Source organism: Acomys russatus, chromosome 20 (genome assembly GCF_903995435.1).
Source record: "Acomys russatus chromosome 20, mAcoRus1.1, whole genome shotgun sequence".
In the NCBI taxonomy this organism is placed as follows: Eukaryota; Metazoa; Chordata; class Mammalia; order Rodentia; family Muridae; genus Acomys; species Acomys russatus.
The window spans coordinates 55,722,239-55,747,998 of NC_067156.1; the positions used below are offsets into that span (position 1 = coordinate 55,722,239).

The 25,760-nt window shown below is 41.6% G+C and overlaps 1 protein-coding gene across 10 annotated transcripts in view; it reads left to right on the forward strand.

Annotated features, from left to right (window-relative positions):
• The window catches only part of Tcf4 (transcription factor 4), a 336,672-nt gene that overhangs the window by 99,020 nt on the left and 211,892 nt on the right, over positions 1 to 25,760 (forward strand). For all 10 annotated transcript variants that reach the window (XM_051163532.1, XM_051163535.1, XM_051163534.1 and 7 more), the window contains 2 exons: positions 18,014 to 18,075; positions 21,533 to 21,629. In XM_051163532.1, coding sequence (XP_051019489.1) covers positions 18,014 to 18,075; positions 21,533 to 21,629 — 159 coding nt within the window. The remainder of the gene's footprint in view (positions 1 to 18,013; positions 18,076 to 21,532; positions 21,630 to 25,760) is intronic.

A 25,760-nucleotide genomic window follows, 5' to 3' on the forward strand; every position in this document is an offset into this window, starting at 1 on the left:
CTAAGGAAACCCCTGGTGTTAACGGACTGGTTTTATGATAGTCTCAAGTCAGGGAGCCTTTTCCCAGAGCTCTGTCACTGATCGTGATTGATGAACAAGATAGATCCAGAAATCCAGGATTCTGAGAGAAGTCGGCTCTGGAGTGAAGCTGATAGAGAGCAGGCTGAAGAGATGGAAGATCTCTTAGCCCTGTTGACATAGTGGCTACAGTGAAGCTGCCAGACTTAGAAGCCGGCCGCCTCTGCCCTGGTGCCTGAAGAGGCGAGTCCATTCCTGGTGTAGCGGAACTTTCACTTTCCTTTAGATCCACTTATTTTATGTACACAAGTATTTTGCCTATATGCATGTATGTGCACCACATATGTGCCTGGTGACCATAGAAGTCAGAAGAGGACATTGAATTCCTTGCACATAGAGTTGCAGGGGGTTGTGAGACACCATGCCAGTGCTGGAAACCAAACCCTGGTTGTCTGCAAGAGAAACAACTGTTCTTAACTACTGAACCATCAGCCAGGAGGGAAACTTTACACTAGACTCTGAAATAACCTATGTACCCATTCTCAGCTCTAGACACACATACTTACTTTGCTGGATTTTATACTTAGATGAAAAATGGACGTTCAGAACATAAATGTCTAAATGTGCTTTTCCTAGTTTCCCCCCCAGATCTTTACTAATGCTGTCAGATGAAAACTTGGGAACAAACCCTGGCCACCATATTTCTCTTAATTTTGTCATTAAATTAGCTGTTACTCTGTCTTTCTGTAATTCTGGCATGACCCGCCACTGGTTAGGACCTGTCATAGCAGTGGTTTCTTGTCTCTTTTTCTTCATGACTTCACCTGAGTAACCCACCCCTTCTCACAGAAACCATTCCGGAATGGATATATGCATCTCGCGGGTTTATACGCTGGTGTCTGTCCAGAGTCTCCAGAACATGTGGTAAATATTTTGGTAGTACACATCACTACAGACACAAGGCTGGGTCTTCCTCAGTCCCTGCCCTGGTGCCTGCCATTGTGACTGAGTTACACCCTATGTGTCCTGCTCACTGTTCGTCCTGTCATGGCCTTGGTGCAGAATCCTTGCTTTGTCGCATTTGCATATTGGTGTTTCAGATGAGATGGCCCAGCTTTGATCACATAGCAAAGGAGTGGTGCCGTACTCCCAGCATGGAGTATGCCTGTTAGAGACAGCCTAGTTGTATATGTTCTCTGGGAGTGTAGGCTGCACCTGGAAACTATTGAAGTTCCCTGGCTTTTCCCCACTCTCAGGCATGCTATCAACTCATACCAGTTGTTACCAGCTGTCTTAGTTGGACTGCTATCAGAACCTCGTCTGAATCCAGTGTGTGTCCCTGCATCTCCTAGTGCTGACTTGTCTGGTGGTTAGTTTGTAGGTCAGTCTGGGAGAGGATGGGCTATTGTGGAGAGATCAGGTATTTGAGAAGCCATTAATGTGAAGGTGCAAGTGAGCAAATCCCAGCCTTTGGACACAAGTCTATTTCTTGAGAAAGAGTGATGGCTAATTCTTCATTTGTCATTGACTTGCATGTATAAAAGTAAAGATAGAAATGACATATGTAAAGAAGAGACAGATAAAAAGGTTAAAACTAAGGAGCAGTGAAAAATTAAAAAAAAATACAAGAGGAGTATCTGAATTTAGACATTTTTAAGGAACAGCTTTTTGTGATCATAATATTTCTTATTAGGAGAAAAGTAAAAAGTAAGTGTAAGCAACCCGGTTTTCCTTGTAGATAGCACAAGTGACAGGATTCCTCACCCTAATCATGCCAAGCCTACATTTTCACCTGTAAGGAAAGGAGGACTAGTACCGACCTGAGTAGCGGCTAAGAGTCAAAGGACACAACTTAGCAAAATACTCGTGGGTGAGAGTTCCCATTGAGTTGGTGGCCAACTTTGAATGACCTCCTCTTCAAAAAAAAAAAAAAGACAAAGTTGTGAGCAATGTTGACCAATTTCCCTGGTGTAAATGCTCTGCCGTTGTTGTTTCCCGATAATGAATGTGTTGGGCGTTGGCTGTGTCATGGAGATGAACAGAGTGCCAATGTGATGTCCCAGCTTAGGATGCTTTCTTTCTCCCGTCACATCGCATTGGTCATGGAGACGTTTAGGAGTGTATTTTTACTGTGTTCTAAAATGTTTTTATTCTTAAGCAAAAGCAACACGTTTTACTGATAGACTCCCAGTATTAGGTTAGGGTTTATTTGAGTTTAGTGACATCTCTGTCATGCTTGGTGCAGAATCTACAGCTGAGTCAGCAGAGTGATGGGGAAGGTTTTCACCTTTATCAGTGTTCTCTAGAGATGCTGAGGTAGTTCAGTCCATCCCTTAAGGTGAATGCCAGCCTTCCTGTTAGACCCTTAACAGTAGCCATCACTGCATCCTGAACTGCAGTAACTTACAGGAATCTATTATATAGGGCTGAGGGCATAGGGTGTACACGGTCTGGAGTTCACTCAGTAGTCTGTCCATGCCCTTTACCCCCCAAAATGTCAGTTTTATCCTATGCACTCTTACATAATTCTGCAACCTTTTATATTTGATAATAAAATATTATCTTTTTTATTCCAATTTACATGACATATTTTACAGAGAAAAGACCCATTTAATATTAATCTTTTATTTCCTTTGGGTTGAAATAGTAAAAAAATTAATAATAATTATAGTAAAAGTAGTAGTTAGGGCTATATATTTTTAATTCCTACTATATTCCGGGCTCCCTGCTGACATTTTCCCCTAGTTTCCTATAATTTTTCACGACAGTCCAGAGAGCCAAAGCAGTCATTCCCATCTTGTTGGATGAGAATCTATACACTATGAGATATCAAAAATTTCTTCAAATTGCCTGCATAGCAGGCAGCTCAGCACACTCTCCCGAGTGGCGTTCGGAAGGTAATGGTGGAAAGACGATGATAAATGCATTATGTTTATTTTCTTGAGACAGACTGAGCAGCCTGAGAACATTTGGTGCTCAGAGGGAGGATGTGCTAAGAGGGGAAAACAAGTCTGAGAGGAAAGAAGGATAGTTCAAAGACCAGTTTCCCTTGCTTCTTGGTGCCAGCTCTAACTGCGTATGTTTGCTTTGCTTACATGACGGACTCATCGAGCCAGAATTCAGGGAAGTCTGTGCGGAGGATGCATTAGTCAGGGCATATGAATGGCTGCAACAACCAACCCTAGGTAGCTTAACCCTCCCTGCAGAGGGCTGGTTCCCTCTGTTGTCAAAGAGCAGCAGGAGCTCTTGAGGTCTGGATGCCTCCCTGCCTTTGCTCTGCCTCCCATCAGGACCCTGGAGACTCAACAGACATTAGTATTTGGCTAATCAAAGAGGGGAAGGTTCATAGGAGGTGGCAGGGGAAGGCTAGGGCCAATCCAGGAAAAGACAAATATTACTTATGTTCTTACTCTATTGGCCAACTTTAGTCAGACGATCCCATGAGAATGCAAAGGAGGATGGGGATACAGCCTTCCGAGTGGCCAGGGGAGCAAAAGCCTAGTCTTTACCACTCAGGATTACACCAAAGGCTCAAAAGTTTGAAGACCGCTGGGTTTTCAGAGGCATTTTAGTTTTGAGGTGCTAGCATGTGGCATGTGGCTGTATGGTTAGGAAATTGGAAGCCTGGTTGGGGAGGTTGTTTCTCCCTTCTCTGAGGAGTCTACAGTAAGGTGCATTACAGCAGGGCACCCTGCAAGTGGGATGCATTCGCTATGCACACTCTAGCAGTAGGTGCTGGCTGTAGGGTTATATGGAAAGCTGTGGTGTTTCTGAGGAAGAGTGGAAAAAGGCCACTGTGAGGAAAATGTGAGCGACCAACAGCCATAGAACTTTACTCCTTTGAAAGATGCAGTTCTTATGAATAATACAGAGATTTTTCTGCTCGTGTAGCACAGAGTGTTTGCAATTGCCTCTTTAAGTGTCATAACATTTTTTATTTGTGAAACTGATTGTTGAAGTCTGTGCTCATGTCACATACTGGTGGGCTTCCTTGTCTTTGGGAGTAGTCCTTTGCAGAGCCCTGCACAGTGGGTGCCTCGGATTAAACAGGATTGACAGGCTTGGACAAGTGGAGCCCTTTAGAAGCAAGTGCCAGTGTCTTTGATCCAGTGCAGAGGGTCTATTTTATCTCGTAAGTGTTGGGTATGTATTGTTTTGGTCCCTCCACCCCCACCCCCACCCCCGCGCACTTATGAAGCTCAGGGTGTTTGTCTTCTTCGGTTTTCTTATTTGTAACTGCAGATTTCGCAGTTGCTTTTTGTGTGCCACTTGCCTCCCAAAGAAATCTGGCCCAACAGTTTTGAGTAGCTGAGCGATTTATCGAGGACAGATCAGACGAAATGTGGCTGCTGTGCGTTCTTAAGGCAGAAGGAGCGACATAAGGTTAGGTGACTGATGTGTGAGTTTCTGAATTTGATTTGGTTTTACATGGAAAGGTTGAAGCAGTGATCCATGTATTCTAATGAAAACCATCAGTACAAATCAAATAAAATCTGGCTTAGTGGCTATTCTCCCACGGTATCACTCACAGCTAGCCTGCGCTGCAGAGCCAGTTTGGCAGGCACTGCCTCCCCACAGCAGAATCTTCAAGTTGCATTGCAGTCTTCGCCCGCGTTGGGCAGGCATCTTTCCTAATCAACCTTTTGCTAATCTCATCAGATAAATCGTTATTCTCCACCGGCAGCTTAGGCTCCCCTGGCCACTTCTCTGCTTCTTGTTTTCCCTCAAGACGCCTGGTTATCATCATTCTTTAGGTCCCCCTCAATCCATCTCCTTTCAAACCAGCGACATTTCTCCCATTCCTGAGAAGAGCTAATGGCTTTATACCCTGCTGCAGCCTGGCTTTGTGACATGTACAGTGGGGGCAGCTAACCTCTTTTTCACCAGTGTGTTGGTGGTGACCAGATGGGCCAAGACAGGAGGGAGCCGAATGGCAGATTTATCGGAATGAAGAGTCTATTTCCTGATTCTCTAAGAGTCATAGGCCTGAACCTGGGAGCCTCGGTTGGTACTTTGGTTTGTTACAATTTAAAGCAGTCATAACCTCCAGAGCTGGAATACGGCAAGCACGTGTTTGCATGTTTTTAAGGCCCCTGAAAGTGAAAGTATGTGGAACAGTGTGCATTTGAGGGCACACCATGGGCAGTTTCTGTCATCAGAGTCCCAGGCAGCTGCAAATTGATGCCACCCCCAGTCTGTGGTTCAGAGACGATGCTGTGTGACAAACAAGGAAGAACAGAGGTGATGAGCAGTCACGGATGACAGGATTTGGGGTGCTCTTGGCAATGTGAAAATGATTGTAGTCTGCATGTATTTAAGTCAGAAGCCCCTCTTGATCTCAATTTCATACTTTAAACGATTCCAGATGCATCTTAATTAAAATGAGTATAAAAATGTTTAGAAAGAACCAAAGCATAAGGCAAAAGTATGACTGTGTTATTGAGATACAGTGTGAAATGCCTTTGTCAGATTTCTCTGACCAAACTGATGAAACACAAGAGCATGGGATTTGTCTTAGATATGATCATTAGTATCAAGAGACTGTAGGTGTATTCAAGTGTGTCTGTCCTGTGTACACTGACTTTACACATGTCCACTCGTACACACACACACACATGCACACGCACACACACACACACACAAACACACACACCTTATAAAAGCACAAAATCAGAAACCATAATATATAAAGAAAAGACCAGTAAATAGAAAAATATCATCTTAATAATCCATTATGAGACAAAACAAAACAAAACAAAAAATCTTCAGCATGGGCCACCCTTAAGTGTAGTTTGTATAGCTAGTGAGATGCCATGGGTTAAAATGAACTTTTCCTTTGTGAGTGGTTGTCAGTTAGAGACAGCCTCTACATTAGGGGGGAGGGCTTGTGTCCACTTCTTTTCTCCGTGCTTGGGCCCTGTCTGGCTTGAGCCTGTGCATCCCTGTGCATGGTGCCACACTCTGAGTCGTATGTGTTTCAGTCCCGCCGTGTCTGGAAGGCACTGTTTCCTTGGTGTCCTCTTCCATCGCCTCTGGCTCTTGAAAGCTTTGTACCTCCTCTTTTGCAGAGTTTCCTGAGCGTGGAAGGAAGGGATTTGATGACATTTCATTTAGAACTGAGTTTTCCGAGGCCTCTTCTTTTCTGCATATTGTTGTGGGTCTCTCTCCACATTAGTTTCTATCTACTGTAGGATGACACTTCTCTGATGACAGCTGAGTAAGGCACTAATATATGGATATAGCACTGTTTGCTAGAAGTCATTTTATTGCTTTGATAGGTTTTCCCCTAGGTCCATGGCCTATCTACTCTCAAGTTCTTGGCGACCTGAGCAGTGTCAGGTATTGGATCCATCCCATAGAGTAGGCCTTAAATCCAGTCAGGTAAGGGTTTCTTGCTCCCACAATGTTTGTGCCACTACCACACGAGAATACCATGGAGGCAGCTCGGTGCTGTAGATCAAAGGGTTTGTCAGCTCAGCTGTTAGAAGCTGGGCTCACAAATGGAAACATAAGAAAATAATCATGTTAAGTGCGTTTATCCATCAACCACTGAAACTTTAGGTGTCTCTCAGTTTTGTTTTTGGGGCCTGTACTGGATTTCCCTGTGTCACACCTGATTGTGCTTGTCTATCTAGTGGAATGTGTGTGTGTGTGTGTGAGACAGATCTCACATACTGGTGACTAGAAGGGGTATGATCTGGCCCGTAGGATGATAGCCTGGCCCCAGAGCGGAGGCTTCAGTGTGCTCTCATCTATTGAGTTGGTTCGTGAGTGGTTTGCTCAATCTTATCTTCATTTTGGCAGAATTCTTTCCCAGTTTATAGAACAGATATGTTTCACCTGTTCTTCTTTTTGTGCCCCTCTCCCTGACCTAGGCTGTGAGAAGACTATCACTCATCGAGGTCTCTCACTGCACCAGAGACCAGAGATCTGTTAGGATTCACTAGGAAATCTTTTCAGAGTGAGGATGCGGATATGGGCTGGAGGGCATTCTCACCTTTCACCTTCTATATTTTCACTTCTTTATGTTTTCAATGTGTGCAATTAATATAGGTTATAATGGTCTTAAAGGATCTCTTCATCAATTGCTGGTGGATGCAGTACAGGAAAGCTAGTATCTGGCAACTACCTTGGCTGGGTAAGAGGCATTAGATTAACACCTGAAAAATAAGCCACTGTGCTTTCATGGGTCTCTTGATGTGACACCCTTGGAAACACACAGGGTCATCTTTTTTAGTACTTTATCCACCTAGATATAATTGAGAGGAAGCATCATCTGGTCTTGACCTGTCTGTATTCTTCTTCCATATCATTTAGAGAAGCACAGAGGAGGAACTTCTAATAAAAATAGATAAAAGAGACAAGATATTTAAATACACTGCATCATCTTTCGGCACAGTCTCCCTCATGGGGATGAGGGGTACTAATTTGGAATGTGAATTATGAATTGGATGAACATATCAATATGAAACCTCCTGATTTTGATAACTGTGCTGAAGTCTTTGGATATACACATAATGGTACTGAAGAGTGAAGGAGTAAATAATATCAATACATTCCTGCTTGCAAATTATTTGCACACAACATAATATGTAACTTAAACTGCATTGCAGCTAAAACCCTTTAAAATTAGGAACATTGGGAGGATTTTGAAAGATATTTTCTCTTGGTTTTAACCTTGATCTTTAATTGATTAATACACAGCTGAAGTCAGGGCAGCTCTAATTTCTAATGAGGGTCCTTAGGGTTCTTTGCTGATCAACCAGCAATGTGAGAACTACCAAATAGTGTTTATTATTATTATTATTATTATTATTATTATTATTATTATTATTAATAGCAACTTTCTTCAAGAGTTGCTAAAATCATCTTGTGGTTGGGCACAAATAAATGCCTGAAAATTGTCTAATTTGGGGATTTGAACATGGTACAATAATATTATATTCTTCCTAGATTTTGACCTAGTCAGGGCAGTATACATTTGACCAGGTAAATGTTATGATAAACAACAGATGAACTTCACATATTCATCTTCTGTGTTTTCATCATTCTGATGAATACATTTATATATGGTTATGAATCAGACTGTATTTAGGCAGCATAGACTACTGAGCCCACAGAACAAAGTGAAGAGAGGCCTTGCCTGTGCCTCAGCAGTACAATCTCACATTAGTGAAGAATCCAGATTCATTTTTGAGGGATTTCAAGTACACATTGAGTTAGATTTATAAGAGTGCAAACAATTTATGCAGTTCTTAGAGCTTTCTGGTATCCACATGTCTGATGCTGATTTACCTCTTTTTAATTGTAAGAGAGATAAAGAGTCAGTAGTGAACTGGTAGGAACTGTGTGTTCTGTCTTGATCAGGGAGTTAGATAATCTGGCTTGTTTGCTGAAGGGTTCTGCACCTTGAGACTTTTATAGGGCAGTATTAAAGCTCTGAGCCTTCCTATTTGGCTGATACCCAGAAGATTGCTTTAATGACGAGTAAAGGGCCTTTTTCCAATTACAAGGGAATAACTGTATTACGATCCTGTGTTATGTCAGCCTGCTTTGATTTGATCACTGTGCAAGAAATGGATTTATCTGTCAGTGTTACTTAATTAGGCTTTCTCATTGATGTTTCACAGAGTAATATAGTGTGGTTTGCACATTTGAGCCTAAATACAGAGAAAATTGGCCTAAAACTTCAGGAGACATGACCCCTGAAGAGAGCATGCAGGATTGGTTGGTTGCGATTGACAGGTCACTGGCTGTGTAGGTGAAATCAGGTGGAAGGGTAGAAATGCAGAAAGGATGAAGGGAAGTTGGGCTTGGGGGGAATATGGAAGGGAAAGCTGGGGGTGTGGGAGGGAAAGCTGGGGGTGTGGAAGGGAAAGCTGGGGGGGGGATGGAAGGGAAAGCTGGGGTGGCGTGGGGATGAGAGGGAAAGCCGGGGATGGGGTTAATGACTTGATACCTAAGTGACTGTTAGAAAGCTGGATTTCTGAGGGCTGAAAAGCATTGGCTTTACCAGTATCAGAGAAGGATCTAGAATAAGGAATGAGAAGAGATAAGAATACAAGAAACAGAAGTGTTCTTTAAAAAATATCATTATTATTTACCAAAAAAAAAAAAAGAGAAGTAGAAAGGAAAAAGTAAGAAACAGAATAAAAGTGCCTTTTGGGAGAAGTCAACCAGCACTGCGACTATGCAGAGCAATTACAGCCCTACTAACATCTCAATTAAAGAAGCCCCCTTCTCAGGAGCTTACACAAGGCACTCCAGGGAGCCTAGACAAGTGGGGGGGGGACAAGGAAAAGGTACACCTATTGTGCACCTCAACTTTGTTCTCCCCACACTCCTGTTGGAATACAATAAATAAATTATTAAGCATATAAACATTTTCCATATCTATTTGTGTTTGTGGTTTTGTATCATAAATATTACATGTATGGCTTTAAAAATACACATGTAAATTGTATGCTCAAGGCGTTGGGATTATAACGTGTTCTGTTAGGAAATGAAGCACATTCTTGAATTTGCTCGTCTGTTTATGTTTTATTTTCTGAAATGTTTATCTTGTATATTTCACACTTCCCAAGGAACTTGCCCACAACAGCTTCACCTTTAATCTAGATCCTCTGAGGCATCCCTGTGAGATGAGTTTGGTGGTTAGCCTCCGCCCTCAGGTTTTAGGTACCAAACATAAGCTGTCATTGTCACCTGGTTTGAATAGGTTAGTCTCCTGCTGTGCTACTTTAGGGAGGCTGGTTTTTAGGGTTACAGTGTATACCACTGTACTTTTGGCCTCTCTGGTTTCTGAGCTCTTGCTCAGGACTTTCCTTCAGGGGTGTCCTTATCATTCCAGACAGTTCAAAAAGCTGCCTGGTCCCACCGTGACACGAGGTCTCTCCACATCTCCCATAGATTAGGCAGACTGGAGTGTCCTCTATGTGATATGATCAGGGCAGCTCCATGTGATAGGGATCACTGATTGGAAAACTTATACATGGCTTTTGTCCTGATTTCCCAGCTTACTTGTCTACCTTGCATTTTAAAAAGAGTGCAGAGCTTCGGAACACCTCTGGCAATCTTTACATGGTAGTTATGAGCTTCCTTTTGTTATTTTACTGTCACCTGACTTTGTGGAAATTGTTTCTGACTCATACTATGTATAGTGGACTATATTCCATTCCGTATGCCTGCATTTGTCCAATACTAACTTTGGTAAAGAAGCTTACTATAATAAACTCAAGGAAAACAACCCTGTTATTTATTTGTTTATTAGAATAATTTTTGCTGTTTTTAACGGTGCTTAAAAGACATACTAACTGACATTAATAAAAGGTAAAAGCATTACAGTAATGCCACTCCAAACAAGTCATTTTCTATGCTTACACACACACACACACACACACACACACACACACACACACACACACACTTAGGCGTGTGCGTGCACACACACCCTTTCAGTTTCAGATCTGATATGGACAGCTCTGAGAAAGCCAGAGCTGACAGCAATCATCTGAACATGGGAGCCCAGACCCGCTCTCTCTTTACTTAACTGTATCTTGGAGCAGGGTATGTGGAAAGTGTCACTGTCTCGCCTTTTGCTCAGCTGGTCCTGGCAAGTGCCAGAGTTACTTACTCCTCAGCTCGGTCCTTGCACAGATTCCCATGTGCCAAAGCATCACATCTTGTTTCTAATAGGAAACAGCAGCAGGCGTGGTTGTGTGGACATGGTCTATCGGTATTAGGAGCTCCTCAACTCTTCCCATGTCGGCACTAGTTCTCAAATGTGACTTCAAATCACTCCTCTTAGAGCGCTTACTGTGCTGGGTGCTAATGGAAGTGTGCACGTCCCTAACACGCTCTTTGCTGATGAAATATTTTGAACCCTAAATTCATCTGGCACTGACGGAGAGCATATGCCATCTCAGTTTGTGTGGAGGGCTCAGCCAAGGGTTCTTCCTGGACTAGGGAATTAGTACGCATTTTGTGAGCCTCCAAAATGGCGTGGAGGATGTTTAACAGCGCGTGTCGTTGCAGAGAGGACCCAAGACAGTGAAGATGCTAACCTGTCTCAGAAGGATTATCGTTCTCCGAGGAATTCACCATCCTTAGCCCCTGCATGCTTTCTGAATATGTGGAAGTGTTCAGTACAAGTCAGTACATCTCCCAGGCACTGAAGTGATGCAATATGCCACATTTTCTGTGATTGCAGGGGACTCTAGGGTCTCAGGTGTTTAGTGTGTTCTAGGCTCAAAGTATGGAAGGAACTCATCAAAGCTCTGCCTATAACCAACATATCCATACAACTTTCATACTTGGTAAGAATATGCCTCCTTGGTATTTGGTCTGTGTTCTTTCTATGGGTCTGTGGTTGTCTAGCATAACTTTTGACAGCACTTCATTTATATGTCACACACAGAAAGAGGCTTTAGTGATAAGGCACAGAAGGAATGTTTTCAAGGTTGCTGAGCCCGCTGAGAAAGCCGAATGATGTTTAAATTCTCACTTGTGATAAAGCCTTAGTGCTTCATAGAGAAAATAGCCTTTGTGCACTCTCACTATCTGGTCTCTCTCGATTCTCCAGGTAATTGTGCAGGAGTCTCTGGTCTGTTTGGCAAAACTGGGGATCATGAGAGTGTGGGACCCAGACTTCCTTAAGTCACAGTTTTTCAAGTAGTTTGGAGAACTTGAGTGGCCGAGGCCATGAACAGATGACGCTCTCGCGGTAGGGATTTGAGGTTAAGATTTTGCTCTGAAGGTGGCACTTTCTGTATCTCTTTACTTGCGAATACTGCCTTCCCTTATCTCCCTTTGGTAGGCTTTGCTCTTCCCTTCTGGTTTCTTTGTTTCAAGAAGCCACTAAATTTTCTAAACTGTTCTGGCATGGTTACCCATTCCTTTAATCCAAGCACACAGGAGGCAGAGGCAGGTTGAGCTCTTGAGTGTGGGGCCAGCCATGACAAGGGGGTGAGTTCCAGGGCAGCCAAGGCTACACAGAGAAACCCTGTCTTGAAAAACAAAACACCAGAGAAGAAATGTCTTCTTGTGCCATGGGTTCCAGCTTTCCCTTTGATCTTGGCTTGGTGGAATTTTCATATCGTTTCAGCTCATTAGTATTTTAAAGAAGATGTAAAAGGGAAAAAAAACCTGTTATCCATCATTTTTAGTCTTCTGTGGGAGAGTTATCCAAATATACTAGCCTGCCCTATTTCCAAGAATGGAAATCGAACTTCGCTCATTTTATGGTTCACGAAAATAAGTTCAGAGAGGCCAGTGACTTATTTGGACTATGATGATGCAGAGCCGCCTTGAAATCTAAGGCTGCTCCCCAACTCCCAGGGCAGTGCTTCTAGGTTGTTAGTTTCAGCCTACTTGTCCCCGAAGTAGACATCTGAGTAATCAAGTCCTGCAGGGCAATGTATGGATGCAAAACCATAGAAGGCTAGAATTCTGTCAATATAGCCTACCTCTCAGTGGCAGCTTGTGTCTGAGTTCTGCCCAGATTAACTTTTGTAATTTGGTAGTAAAGGGTCAGGCATTTTAGAATGACTCCACAGAACTAACCAAGTGAGTGGAGAGTTCTTCAATGTCTTGTTGATTTTCAGAGCAACCTACACATCTGTGAAAGTTGCTGTGTCTACCCTATTTTGGATCAATATTAGAAAAACTCTAGGTAGCTGTGTTCATTTCAATCTTTGAAAGTGTAATTTCTCCCATCTATGGTGTTTTTGTGTCATGTTCTGTGCCCACTACATTGTGATCCTTTCACATGCCCACATTAAAGAGGTGGCTGGTCCTTTGTAGCTAGCACAGGAGTGGCAGGAGCTAGGGAGCTCATCCTTGTCATTTTTCTTTGTTACTGTGCTGCCTTGGTCTTTCCCTCTTAGTTAGTTTGTCTTATAATCAAGATGTGAACACTTCTTATACAAAAAATACCGTCTGTTTCATCATTTGCTTGATTCAGTAATGAACTAAAGAGCACACACCCTCGGCTCTGTACCATACAAGGCACTTATGCATGTTTCTTTGCTATAAGGTATGTATATATTCATCACAGCTTGGGATGGAGTGTGCATATATCCACAGGTTTATGTGTAGGAGAAATGTCTGTTTAATGAACTGTAATATGGAGCAACTCCACAAGTGTGATTTTTATAGGTACAGTGAATTGTTCCTTTCTGTTCTGACCTCCGTTGGGAGAACTTAAAATTTCTATCAAATTAAAATGTGTTAACTTTGTTTCTCCTGAACAATTTTTATCTTTTATTTTGATAATTGCATTACATTTTCGGTTTTTTTTTCTTTGCCATATAATAGCCTCTAAAGTTTCCATATACCTCAAGCAAATATCTGGCCCATCGTAGCATCTATTTTGCTATAATTACTCTATACTGGCTTTATTATTTGTCTTTTTATATTCTCACCTTCTGATTCATTTAACAGGTTGTTTAATTTACTTATTATTGAATGTCAGTCTTCACTGTTTTATGGATACAGTAGTGGGTAGAAAATTATGTTAAATAGTCATTCCACTTGTGGGACTAGAGGGAACATTCTCATTCATGCAGATCTTAGGAATTCATACCACTGAGGGTTTTGCTGGTGTACTCACTGCATCTTGGTCCCAGATCATTTGTGTATTTGTCCTACTGCTTCTGTTTATTAATACATCAGGAACCTTTCTAGCTCATGTAAGCTTCCCTTTTCTCATATGTAAGACTGGCATGCTGTTGGGGCATGTAAGTGTCCAGCACAAGGCTGGGCACCCCTTTAGGCTTACCTCATATGAGAGGGAAGAAAGAGTTAAGCATGTCTACCCCATGAATGCCAGCACACACATGGCCAGAGATAGCTATACGGGTTCACCAAATTATAAACTTACTTTAACACATTGAGGATTTGGCAGGACATGGTGACTGATGGCTTTAATTCTAGCACTTGGGAGTAGCAGGGGTGACTATGAGCCTGATATCAGCGTGGTTTACATAGTGACTTCCAGGACAGCCAGGGCTACATATTGAGACCTTGCCTCAGGCAAAAACAAAACCTTCAATTTGTGGTGTGTGTGTGTGTGTGTGTGTGTGTGTGTGTGTGTGTGTGTGTGTGTGTGTGTTGGGTTTTGTTTTGTTTTAAATTTAATTCTGTAGGTCGCAAGCATGGACTTGTGCAGGTCAGTGACATCTACAATGCAGTTTTGAAAAGTTGGGCACTCCTCCTATGCACAGGGACTAATAGGAACCAGACATCAGGTTGTTGTTGAGACAGGAGCGTGGACTGAATCTGGATTCAGAGTTTTTTCTATTTCTAGAGGACTATTCATTTGTGTGTGTGTGTGTGTGTGTGTGTGTGTGTGTGTGTGAGAGAGAGAGAGAGAGAGAGAGAGAGAGAGAGAGAGAGAGAGAGAGAGAGAGAGGATGGATGGTGGGTGGGTGTGTGTGCGCATGTGCATGAGGAGGTCAAAAGGATGCCAGATCTTCTGGAATTTGAGTTACAAGTGGCAGCTGTGGGCTTTCTGATATGAGTTCTGGGAATCCTCTGCAAGAACAGTTATATGCTCTTAGGCACTGAGCTCACTGTCATCATTGGGAGAACCCTTTTAAGCAACCCAGTGAGGCAGGTTTCTATCAGTGGTGTGGGCAGGATTTGTCTTCTGTTTCTAGAACCATGTGGTCCTCATATTTTGTGATATGCATGGAAATTGCCTGGAAACCTTGTGATAAATACAGTTGCCTTTGCCTCACTGGTGAGGTCCAGGCTCAGTGTGTTTGTGGTGTGCCCCGAGAAGCTGGCTGTGAGGAGAGCACACTAAGCGGTTCAGATGGAGGCATGTGGACTTCAAGATGAGATAGATGCGCTGGTCTAGTTATTGAGGAAATGTTCACATACCTGGCAGGTCTGATGAAGTTTCGGGTAGACAAGATGTAAACAGATGGCTCAAAGTAGCATGTTTACTTGAATTGTAAATTGCCACATCCAACTTTCTTTTTGCTGTAGATAAACACATACCAGCTTCTATAGATTTTTTTCCCAAGAAAAAATAGACTTAGAATTCATTGGGTGGTCCTGTTTATTGAGTTTGGTAGAGCTGGTGATTTGTCCTCATCCTCTAAATCTGTCCAGCCAAGGGAGGGAAGATCCTGTTCAAAAGAGAGCTATAAAGGAGGGGGAGCAGGAAGGAAGGCGGAGCAGCATGAGGTCAGGAAATGAGAAAGATGGAAAAGGGAAGGATGGGAAAAGAGCAGTCGGATCTGGTTGGGTGGGAATCTCTTTGTGGAGGAACCCAGCCAGTATTTAACCTGTTTTGAAAAAGCTAGACTTCCAGCATTTTTAATTAGTGGCTTGCTCACTTTTGAAATTGCCCAGTTGGGAATAGTCAAGTTTTGTTGTGTTTTATCTGCCAGCTAATTAACAGGCTGCTGGGTTGACCATCATTTTTTTCCCCCTTTATTCAGTGGACAGACGATATTCAGAAAGGTCTATAGAAACAGCCCAACCCAAGCCTGGGTTCAAATCCATAGCCACCATGCATGGAGGGAAGAATTTGTAGTTAGAAGTTGAGTGTAGCACATCACTGTTCTTGGACTCCTTTTCTTTTCTCACTGGCCTGGGGTGACTGTATCCCAGCACAGTCCACACTTGGGCAAGAACGTTCATTTGTGATGGTAGAGGGCTGCTCTGTGCCTTTGTAGAATGCCTAGCTGTGTTTCTGATCAACCAATGATTACCAAAAATGCCTATGGAACTTGTCATTGTCCTTTGGTGGCAAAATTACCCCCATTGTGGATCCCTTGGCAGAGCTGTATAGTCCATTTCCCTTCACCTATCTTATATGCCCCAAATCTTTTTTTTCCCCCTCTCCCCTTTAATTGAATAAGAGATAAGACCAAGCAATATGAATTCTATGGCAGACAGAAAAAAAATCAGATCTATTCCTTTCTTGCCTTTGGGGCAGATTTAAGGTCAGGGTTTTTCATTGATCCAAGTTGGCTGCTACAAAATAATAATAATAATAAAAAAAGTCAGGTTGTACTAAATGTTTGAAAATCTGCAGTGATTGTAGGATTTTATGTTCACGTTTTTCCCCGCTGAAAAAATTTGTGTTTAGTTTAAAGAGGTAAGAGAACTGTGCACGATACAAAACTAACTCATGTGAAAATCCCCAAGGGTTGGACATGATTTCAGTGTGCACAACAGCTCAGTGTGTGCAGGGTAGGGCAGCATGCTGCCTGGTTAAACAGCAGGTTTTGGGAAAGTTTTACACCTTGCTCTCAGGCTTGATGTAGTCTCCGGAGCTTTCTTTCTGTGCCTTGAGCTTGCTAACTGTCCACTGGGGACATTTGCCTGTAGCTTCTTATCTTCTGGAGTACCAGCCAAGAGGAATTGAGGAGTTATGGCTAAGGCGGGGAGGAGGGGGAGACTGCAAGTGGGAGAGTGGGGCCAGGAAGCAAGGGACAGAGGGATAGAGGGAGGGTGAAGATTTAAATTTATTAGCAGTAAGTTAGGGGCCATTGCTATCCCATCACTTAAGATATCCTATAACACCATGTACTCCTCTGTACCCAAAAATAAGCCAATTAATTATACTGTGATTACTTCTGCTGATAATAAACGAGCAGTAATAAAAGGAATGGCAGTAAAACCACGAAAAGAATAAATAGTATCAGGGAGATGTTAGAAGAGTCAATACATGGGATTATGTCTGCTGGATCCGAGTTTCACACCCTCCTCCGATTCTGTCAGCGGATGTTTGTGATGGCCGCCTGTCACCAACCAGGATCAAATATATATATAAAACGGGGAAAGTTTCCATGCTTATAATGGGCTTTTCATCAAAAATCTCAAAGCCATCTCCAAATAAAGCATGATGCTTAGATCACTGTGGTGTTTTAAGCAGTTAGAATGTTAACTTCATGGCTCTGCTGTCATTTGGAGTGTGTTCTCCCCCCCCCCCCCGCCCCCAACACCCCAATGGAACGTTCCTACCCCAGCCGGCAGTAGAACCGTGTAGGAAGAGAGTTTAGTGAGTTCTACCTTCCTGGCCACTGGCTGGGGTTTCTTCAAGTATCACTTGTCAAAATAAAATATTGCCTTATGCTCTACTAGTGACTTTAGCTTCCACATAGCAAAGGCCAGGACAACAATTTCCTCTGCAGTAGAAGGCCCCACACACCAGAGAATACTTGGGCAGCAAAAATTCATCTTAAAGGACTAAAAAGAAAACAGGACACGAAGTTGTGTGGGTAGGGAAGGGGCAGGGATGGATCTGGAGACAGGGGAAGGGTGGATATGATCAAATGTATTGTATCAAATTCTCAAAGTGATGGTGTGATGATGATGATGACGACGACAACGACGATGATGATGATGATGGAAGTGGTGGTGGTGGTAGTTCAGTCTATATGGAACATCCTAGGATTTTTGTTTGGTTAAGGTTTTTGCTTTTGTTAGAAACAGAAGGTGCTTCTACAACCTATTTTTAAAAAAAGCCCAAATTCCTCCACACTGTGCTGGTGAGAGCAAACCACTGAGTTCTTGTTTTTTTTTCTGCTGTAATACATTTGGCTAGAGCACAAACAGTGTCCAGTAGTGTTCTGGTAGTGATGCTGAAAGTGTCAGTGTGGGTATTTACTTCAGCTTAAGTTTCCTCTTGGATTAAGATTATGTTCATGTGCTTTAAAGTTTTTGTCCAAAAGATTTTAATAAAACTTTAAGCACAATTTCCTATCTTTAATAAGGGAGGCTATCAAATGCTGTGGAGGATAGAAGCAATTTTTGTGTGTATACCTCTGGTTCCTGAGGGTCCAGTTCACTTCTGCTGTGAATTTAAATTAGTTAATTTAAGTAGATGGGTCAGAAGCCACTGTCATCATGGTAGCCCTGTGCCTGGTTCTTAATTAAAGGCAACAGGAGATTAATTTGAAACATTAATTTAAAAGCGCATATACAAAAAGAAAGAATTATTGCAAGAAAGCCTAAAGAACTTCTCTCTTGTCCCTAGATGTAGAAGACAGAAGCAGCTCAGGGTCCTGGGGGAATGGAGGCCACCCAAGCCCGTCCAGGGTAAGTATATCTAATCTTTTTCCTTGCAAGCAGACATGGCATATATGTAAATTGATTAAGCTTCTCACGTGAGTCAGGTCAGGTATTCACACACAAGGGTGCATGCTTGTATGTATGCAAACTTGCATGTATACACACACACACACACACACACACACACAGGCACACACAGGCGCAATCACACGCACACACCTGCACAGATCTATCTACATAATCAGTTTAATGATCACCAGCTTTCTGGGATTTTTTGCTTTGGTTGGTCACCACACCTGAGTTTTATACCTGTTGCGTTGGTGCTAACATGAAGAGAAACCTTTTATCAAACAGATGCCTTTGCCTTTGCCAGCCAATGGTCATGTATGACAGGAAGTCATTTGCTGCATTAAGACCAAGTTTAAATACATCCTAGTTTGTCCTTCACATGTTGGTCTGATTAAACTCCTGAGTAACATGCTGAGGTTCTAATCTTTTAGCATGGTTTGCACAGCAAGTCTGCAGTGGTTTCACTCTGTGACCATGTTACTGTTCCACTAGCCAGGCTATTGCATATGACATCCTCAGTGCATTTTTTAAGGTCCTTTATGCCCAGAGCGGGTTTCATAATACACATACAATGTCCCCAGTTAGAAGCAGACATAGCACCGTAAAGCAAACATCCCCCTCTTCCGCTTCTCTGGCTGGTGCAGTCAGCTGGGAGGGGACATCTTAATGTAAGTACTACCATCATTTTGCATTGGGGGAAGTCTCTGTTTTGTCACTGGAGGCAGAGGTGGTCCATCAAGGCTGCCCAAAAGGCTCTTTTAGCAAGTCATACTTAACACTTTGCACCTGTCCTTGGCACTGGGAGCCTCACGCTGGTCTTCAGGGTGTAGCAGGATCTCTAAGCCAACTAGGAACTCTGTTGAGCCTTGGAGCAGCTGTCGGGCTTGACATTCTAATGCATTATATGGATGGTTGAGGAAATCGTTCCTCCTCCTCATGTTACAGTCTGCACTTGCACAAATAAATCCAATCCCTTGACAGCAAGTGTGGATGACAGGGCCTCTCTCCATTGTTCCGTTCGCTCAGGCTTTCTTAGTTTCCTCTTATGTGTGGTTCCTATAAAAACTGAGCTAGATTCTCATAGTATAAATACGTATATTGACTTATTATTGATTTCCTATTATTAGCTTACTTTTTACAATGTAAAATGTCTTACAATGTGTATGTAGTCTAATATATTATATACTTGCAATTGAATTTTGGCAAACAGAGCCCATTTAGAATCTTCCTTGCTTACTTTGATGCTTAATTTCCATCCAGAAGCTGCAATTTTCATTGAGATAAAAAGCCTGTGAGATGGCTGACTGGGTAAAGACACTGACTGTTAAGTTTGACAACTTGATCCCTGGGACCACAGGGTAGAGAGACAACTGACTCCAAGTTGTCCTTTGACTTGTATATGCTGTGGCACACGCGTGTGAAAGTCGCACCTACAGCACACATACAAAATAAATAAATGAGTATAATTAAAAGAGAAAAAGATACATTGGTAGGACTTGGGAAATGGTCAGTTGTCAGAGAGCTTGCATACAATCATAAGGCCTAGGGTTTGATTCCTATAGTGCATTGTTAAGTACTGTGTATATAAGGTCCCAGCACCTGGGGCTCAGGGACCAATGAGCCTAGCCTATTCTGTGCATTTGATGCTTGAATTTGACTTCCGGCCTCCACTCAAATTCATGACCCACACAAATGATGCACACAACCATAGTCCCTCATGAGTACACACACACACACTAACACACCCATGCATACACACACAGAAACACACCACATGAGTATTTAAATACACATAAGTGCCATATTGGTGAATAACATGAATCACTGCATTACAATTTATGTCCCCAGATCCAGGGAGTTTTACAAGACAGGTGTTTGTAGACTCATATAAGGTGCCCTTGCTATGTCTCTGTCCTCGCGTCATCAAGTGGTGATACTATCTTCTCCACAAAGTACTGTGCTGACAATTAAGTTAGGTAACCCATATTAAGTTTGTAGTGTACTACCTAGGATGAGAACATTTCATAAATAATGAACTCCTGGGTGGGTCTCTAATGTATGGCCTCTAATGACAAATGAAAACCCTAGCAGGGCTGGATTGCAGCAGCACCCTGGTTAATTTGTCATGAGTGAGGAAAGGAGAGTGAAAACAGAATGGCATGTCCTGAGGGTGTCTGTCCTTCTGAGTGAGGTGATGTGACTTTTTGTGGGTCTCACAGCATCCGTCTGTCCTTGTGGGCAGATACTGCCCTTTGGCTAAAACACCAAACTGATGCCCCTGAGTCAATTTGACTTTGAGTTTATGGACAGTTTGACCAGCTGAACAGACCTCTGCCCACCTCCTTTCTGGTCACTCGATGCTCTTTAATAGACTAAAATTTGAATTGAATGACACAGTTAGGTTTTCTTTTTAAACTCTTTCTTATATGTTATTGAATTTCTCCATTGAATTTAAGTGATTAGAAAGCTTACGAACAATATGTTGATTTTAAATGTCCAACATCATTATTATAGTGAAACATTTCTTCAAAAACAATTTCCCTTAAAATTGCTTTTATATGGCATATTTTGTTTACCGGCATAAAATAGCAATTTCTGCTGAAGCTTTAAACTCGATGTATTACTATTGTGTTTAAGTGTGTATATGCAATTGGAGAAGGGCATTCACATGTCACTGCCCAGATGTAGAGGTCAGAGAACAGCATGGCGGGCTTATTTCTTTGTTCCAGTTTTACGTGGATTCTGGAGGTTGAACTCAGGCCTTCAGGTGAGCACAGTGGCACCTTTTCCCTCTGAGCCACCTCACAGGCCCTGTTCTGATTCTTTGATGATTGTTCATAGTTCAAGTATGATATTCCTCACATTCTTCTGTGCTAATTACTAATATAATGAGCCATTCATTTTGCAGGTGCAACAGGAGCTAAAATAAACATTGAAACTGTAACATTGTAAGCCAAATGTTGCTTAAACAGCTCTACCTTGCTTTTGCAAGAGGTCATGGCAGGCTATGAATCACTTCTCCTTGCTTTAACGTAGGTTTTGAGAAAAAAAAAATAACTTTTGTTATATACAGCTTACTTCATAGGTGTCTGATGTTTCAGATGTATTATTTCATTAACTCATGCCAACAGTTTCATGAAGTTAGTACCATCATCAGTGTATCACTACTTCACAGCTAGTACTATGGGAAACATTTGAGTTCCGCATTCTCTCTATCCTGCTATTCACATGAAGGTACAAGTTCTTACAGTGAGATCTCATGGGGCAGATAATAATGGACTCCGGTTCCTTTTGGTAGGAGAGGTTTCAGTATTGAGGTGTGTTTATGTGTGTATTTAAAAATATAAACCTAGGAGCCTTACTCTGTTTTTTTTGTTTTTTTTTTTTTGTTTCTGTTTGTTTGTTTTTTTTGCAGAACTATGGAGATGGGACTCCCTATGACCACATGACCAGCAGGGATCTCGGGTCACACGACAATCTCTCTCCACCTTTTGTCAATTCCAGAATACAAAGTAAGAAATGTTTTGTATTAACATGTACTGTTGGAAAGCTTATGTTTTGCCATGGAAGAGAAAACGTGCCTCAGTCAGACATTTAGTTTTTATGAGTATTGACTAGTAAGTTAGTTTACTGTGGTGCTCTTAAGTGATAGGAATACCATTCATAAATAAATCATAATAAAATGCCTGTGAATGTTGGCAAGCAGACTAGCAAGCACTACAAGAGCTAAGTTTTACAAACATGGAATTAAAGATTTTCAGAGATACATGATCTGTGTAGACTTGCGTCTTCAAACGTCTTGGAAAGTGTCACTTAACAATAGGTAGTGCAGAAGTTGAAGTGGCAAATATTTGTAATAAAATATTTGGCTTTGTGATTGACAAAGACATGTTGTCAGAGTGACTTCTTTAGGTTGGGTTGTATGTTCTGGTTGTGTTTTTTGTCAGGGTGTGGACTTTATGTTGACTGTCTAGGTAAACTGTCTAGGTAGACCTCATCCCGTTCACTTCCCAAAGGCTGTGTAGCTGCTTGCAGTTCAAGTCTGTCTGCAGGTTTCTGTCATGCCCTACAGACTAGCCTCGCTGGCATATTTCTCTGCTTTTGACTCCTCGGTCGGGATGTTTGCTTAACAGCAGTAAACCTGAGCAATGAAAGGATAATTCATAATGGCTTAAAAGGTCCCAGCGGCTGGCTACTTCCTTTTGATTGAAGACAATGATTTTAGTTCTAGTAAATGTGAGTTCTTTACAATATTAGGGAACCTTTCAGACTGGCCAAATTTTATCACAAATCTGTCAATAAATGAAGTCCAATTTCATGACACAAGCTGTTGGACCGTTCTCCAAGGAAAATACTGAGCAATAATTATATCGTTCGGAGACTGTAATTGCAAATGCTTTTCAAGAGTGTCCTGATTTTAAGCCTTGGAAGCTATGCCAGTTACTTAAGATGTTGATGGTCCTTTAATCTCAGTCTTTCTTTTTTAAGAAAATTGCTATCAAATCAGGTATTTAACACAATGTTGTTTTTAATGGATAACATCTAGTTTATGCCTCTGGGTGTCTTCACTGAGCGTCACAAAATGCTCTTTGATCTAGGTTCTAGTTATTGGTTGCTTCTTTCTAACTTCAAAATGATAAGCTTGAAGTTGAAGTCTTAGTTTTTAACTAAAGCAGGAGTCCCTAGCTGTTTTCAATTATTGGTGAAAAATAAATCAGTCCTCAGCTAACTCAAGCTATGTGGAAGCAGGTGACAAGGTCTCTGTTATCTTAGATTTTATAGGATAAGTTTAGAATCTTTGGTGTCAATAGGCATGACTTTAATACCTGTTCCTTTGCTTCTCTGTTCATTTTCACCTGTGTTGGATAGAGTCAAAGATAGACTTAAGGAAGTGACCTGAGAAGTAATGTGAAAAGAATATCCAAATTTCATTTAGAGGCATCTATAATTATTCTCTGATGAGCTAAAATGTTATCTTAATATCTAAAACATGTTAGCCACTCGTGTTTAGAAGTTTGGTGTGTATGTGACCAAATTTGAAGAGCAGTCTGATAGATTAATGTTTCATAGGAAAACATACAACTGATTCAAATAATTGCTATTTTCCCTATTTCTTTACTGACAGCTATTTCACAAACTAGTTTTAGATCCGAACCATTTAAACATAAGTGGGCTGACACTATTGCCATGGTTCTTTTTGCTGGGTTGTTGTTTAAGTTGAAAACTCATGTCAGCGTCTCTCTTTCATCTGTCTGCCTTCCTTCCCATTAAACTCTTAGTAATGGAGGCCGAGACAGAGTTGTGCATTGTGATGGGAAATGCTGCCATGTGGGCGAGTGTCCTGCCCACTGTTCTCAGTGCAAAGGCTTCTCTGTTAGATAAGCTGTCTGCTCTGAAACATGGCTCCTTATTGTTTACAAACTGCGACATTTTCCACCTCAAGCAGATTTTTGCACAGAAAAGCATTGTGCTTGGTCTAAATGGTTTATCTGACATTAACGAGGCAGTGTCAGACTCGGGTCAAAGCAGTCACCATAAGAGGGGGAGGTGACTGTGCAGTGTGCAAAAAGACACAAAGAGAGAAAAAGACATTGAAACAAGTAGGAGATGCCTTACATTTTTAGTGTAGAGAAGAATTAGAAAATATTTTTTAAAGAATTGTGGATGCTGGCGCTCCGAATGCGCCTGCTGCTTCTCTGATTTCTCACATCCCAGACGCCCTCTTGATTGGCTTGGGCATCTCAGGGCCCAACTCTGGGAACAAAGAACTTCTTTAAGTTTGCCCAGTGTGCTGAAAGTACTTTTTTACAATGAGCCTGTTTGGGTGTTACACGTTTTTATTTTTTTTTTCAGATAAAAACAGAACATGATTTTCAAAAGATTAAAGACAAGCAATTTGCAAACAGAGGTGAAGTTAAGATCCCCTGCTGCCCAGCAGTTTGCACTCTTAGAACTGTCCTGTTGAATCCCAAACGTTCCTTGTGTTTAACCTGTATTCTAAAGCTGTCACCTTTGTGGGCATTCACCTCAGACTGAAAGAAGCCCTCAGAATCTGCTAAAGGCTTTGGGCAATAGTCCACTCTTGAATCTTTAGCTGGTTCTCATTAAAACTACAAAAGATTTCTTTATATTTCAAAGACTTTATTCTGCCATGTCACATTAGGGTAAAAGCTATAGCATTGGAAATAAATCAGCCACTTTATTGGAGCAGATTCTCTATTGTCAAATCAATCAAGGCTGTGACTGAATTAGGCGTCTGCTACAGAAATAAGTGACACTAATTTTACGGGAAAGAGTTATTAACTGCAGATGACCTGATTTCTTTCTTTCTTTTCTTTTTCTTTTTCTGGTAACTGTTTACTTAAGAAGTTTTACTTTATTTCAAAGAAAGGAAAAAGGACTGTATCCCCTCTCCCTTTCTGAGTGCATTATTAGGATATATTTTCTTTTTGATGGCAATGCTCTATTTTAGTGACACGATACAGTACGTATTAACATGTCTGCCTGAAAACTTCTTTATAGCAAAGTCTTCTTTTTAAAAATCTCAGCTTTTCGAATTCATATGAACATTCTTTTATAAATGCTACAATTTTTATAAAATAAAATAAAATTTTGGGTTGTACCAAAATAACACAACTCAGTCCATTTTGTGTCTTTTTCTTAAAATTCTGACCAAATGAGAAATAACTGATAGAAATAAGAGTGATCTTACTGTTTTTTTCTTTTAGAAATAAGTGTTAATCTGAAAGTAGTTGCCCCCATCTCATGATTGCAAAATCCCCAGTGTAAGTACAGATGAGCACATGTTTGTATATACATGAGTGCACACATGTGTCTGTTATGTCGGGAGAGCAAACGATCCCTCTGGCTACAGGTTGTGTTTAGGAGCGACCTTTCTAGCTGCGGTTGTCATACATACAGTTTCATTAGATGATGCTATGTCAGCCCCACACAGGACATACAGCTAGTCAAAAGACAAACTTCTGCTAAAACAAAATGGCTATGTCTGGCCTTTTCTTTTTGTTTTGCTATGGGACAGGCTCTCAGGGATTGAGAGAGCACAGTGCATGGGCCAATTGGTAATTTCCTCTCTCACCTGATGTTTGCTGTGGACTAACTTACTGCCTTCCTCCAAGATGACAAAACAACCCACTTGCCTTAGATGTGATCCAGTGCACTGATTTGTATATGGAGGAGACGATTCATATTGATGCATTACTCATCTGTTGGAAACTTGTTCGTTGTGTTTATGAAGCAGCTTAATTAAACCTTCACAGGTGGTCAGTTGGATAGCTTTTGGTATACGCTAACAGGATAGAGGGACATACACTTTAGCCTGATGTCTTTAAGAGGATTATGTATATGTTTTAGAATTGTTGGGAAATCCTGGCAAGGCGTGCATACAAAGAATATAGATTTTTCAGAAGTGTTCTGCTTTTTAAATTTTTGTTTCTTCCTATATCAAGACAGTAAATTTGGTCTTTGCTAGGCATCAACCTTTTGCAAGCTATTGCCTGAGTATTTTTATAATGGCAGACGGTGTAATTTCCGGATGAAATGTCTTGATCTAAGGAAGAGTGGAAGCATGTATTTTCTATTGTCCCAGAGTGTCAGTTGAAAACCGCATTGTTGGATGATAAGTG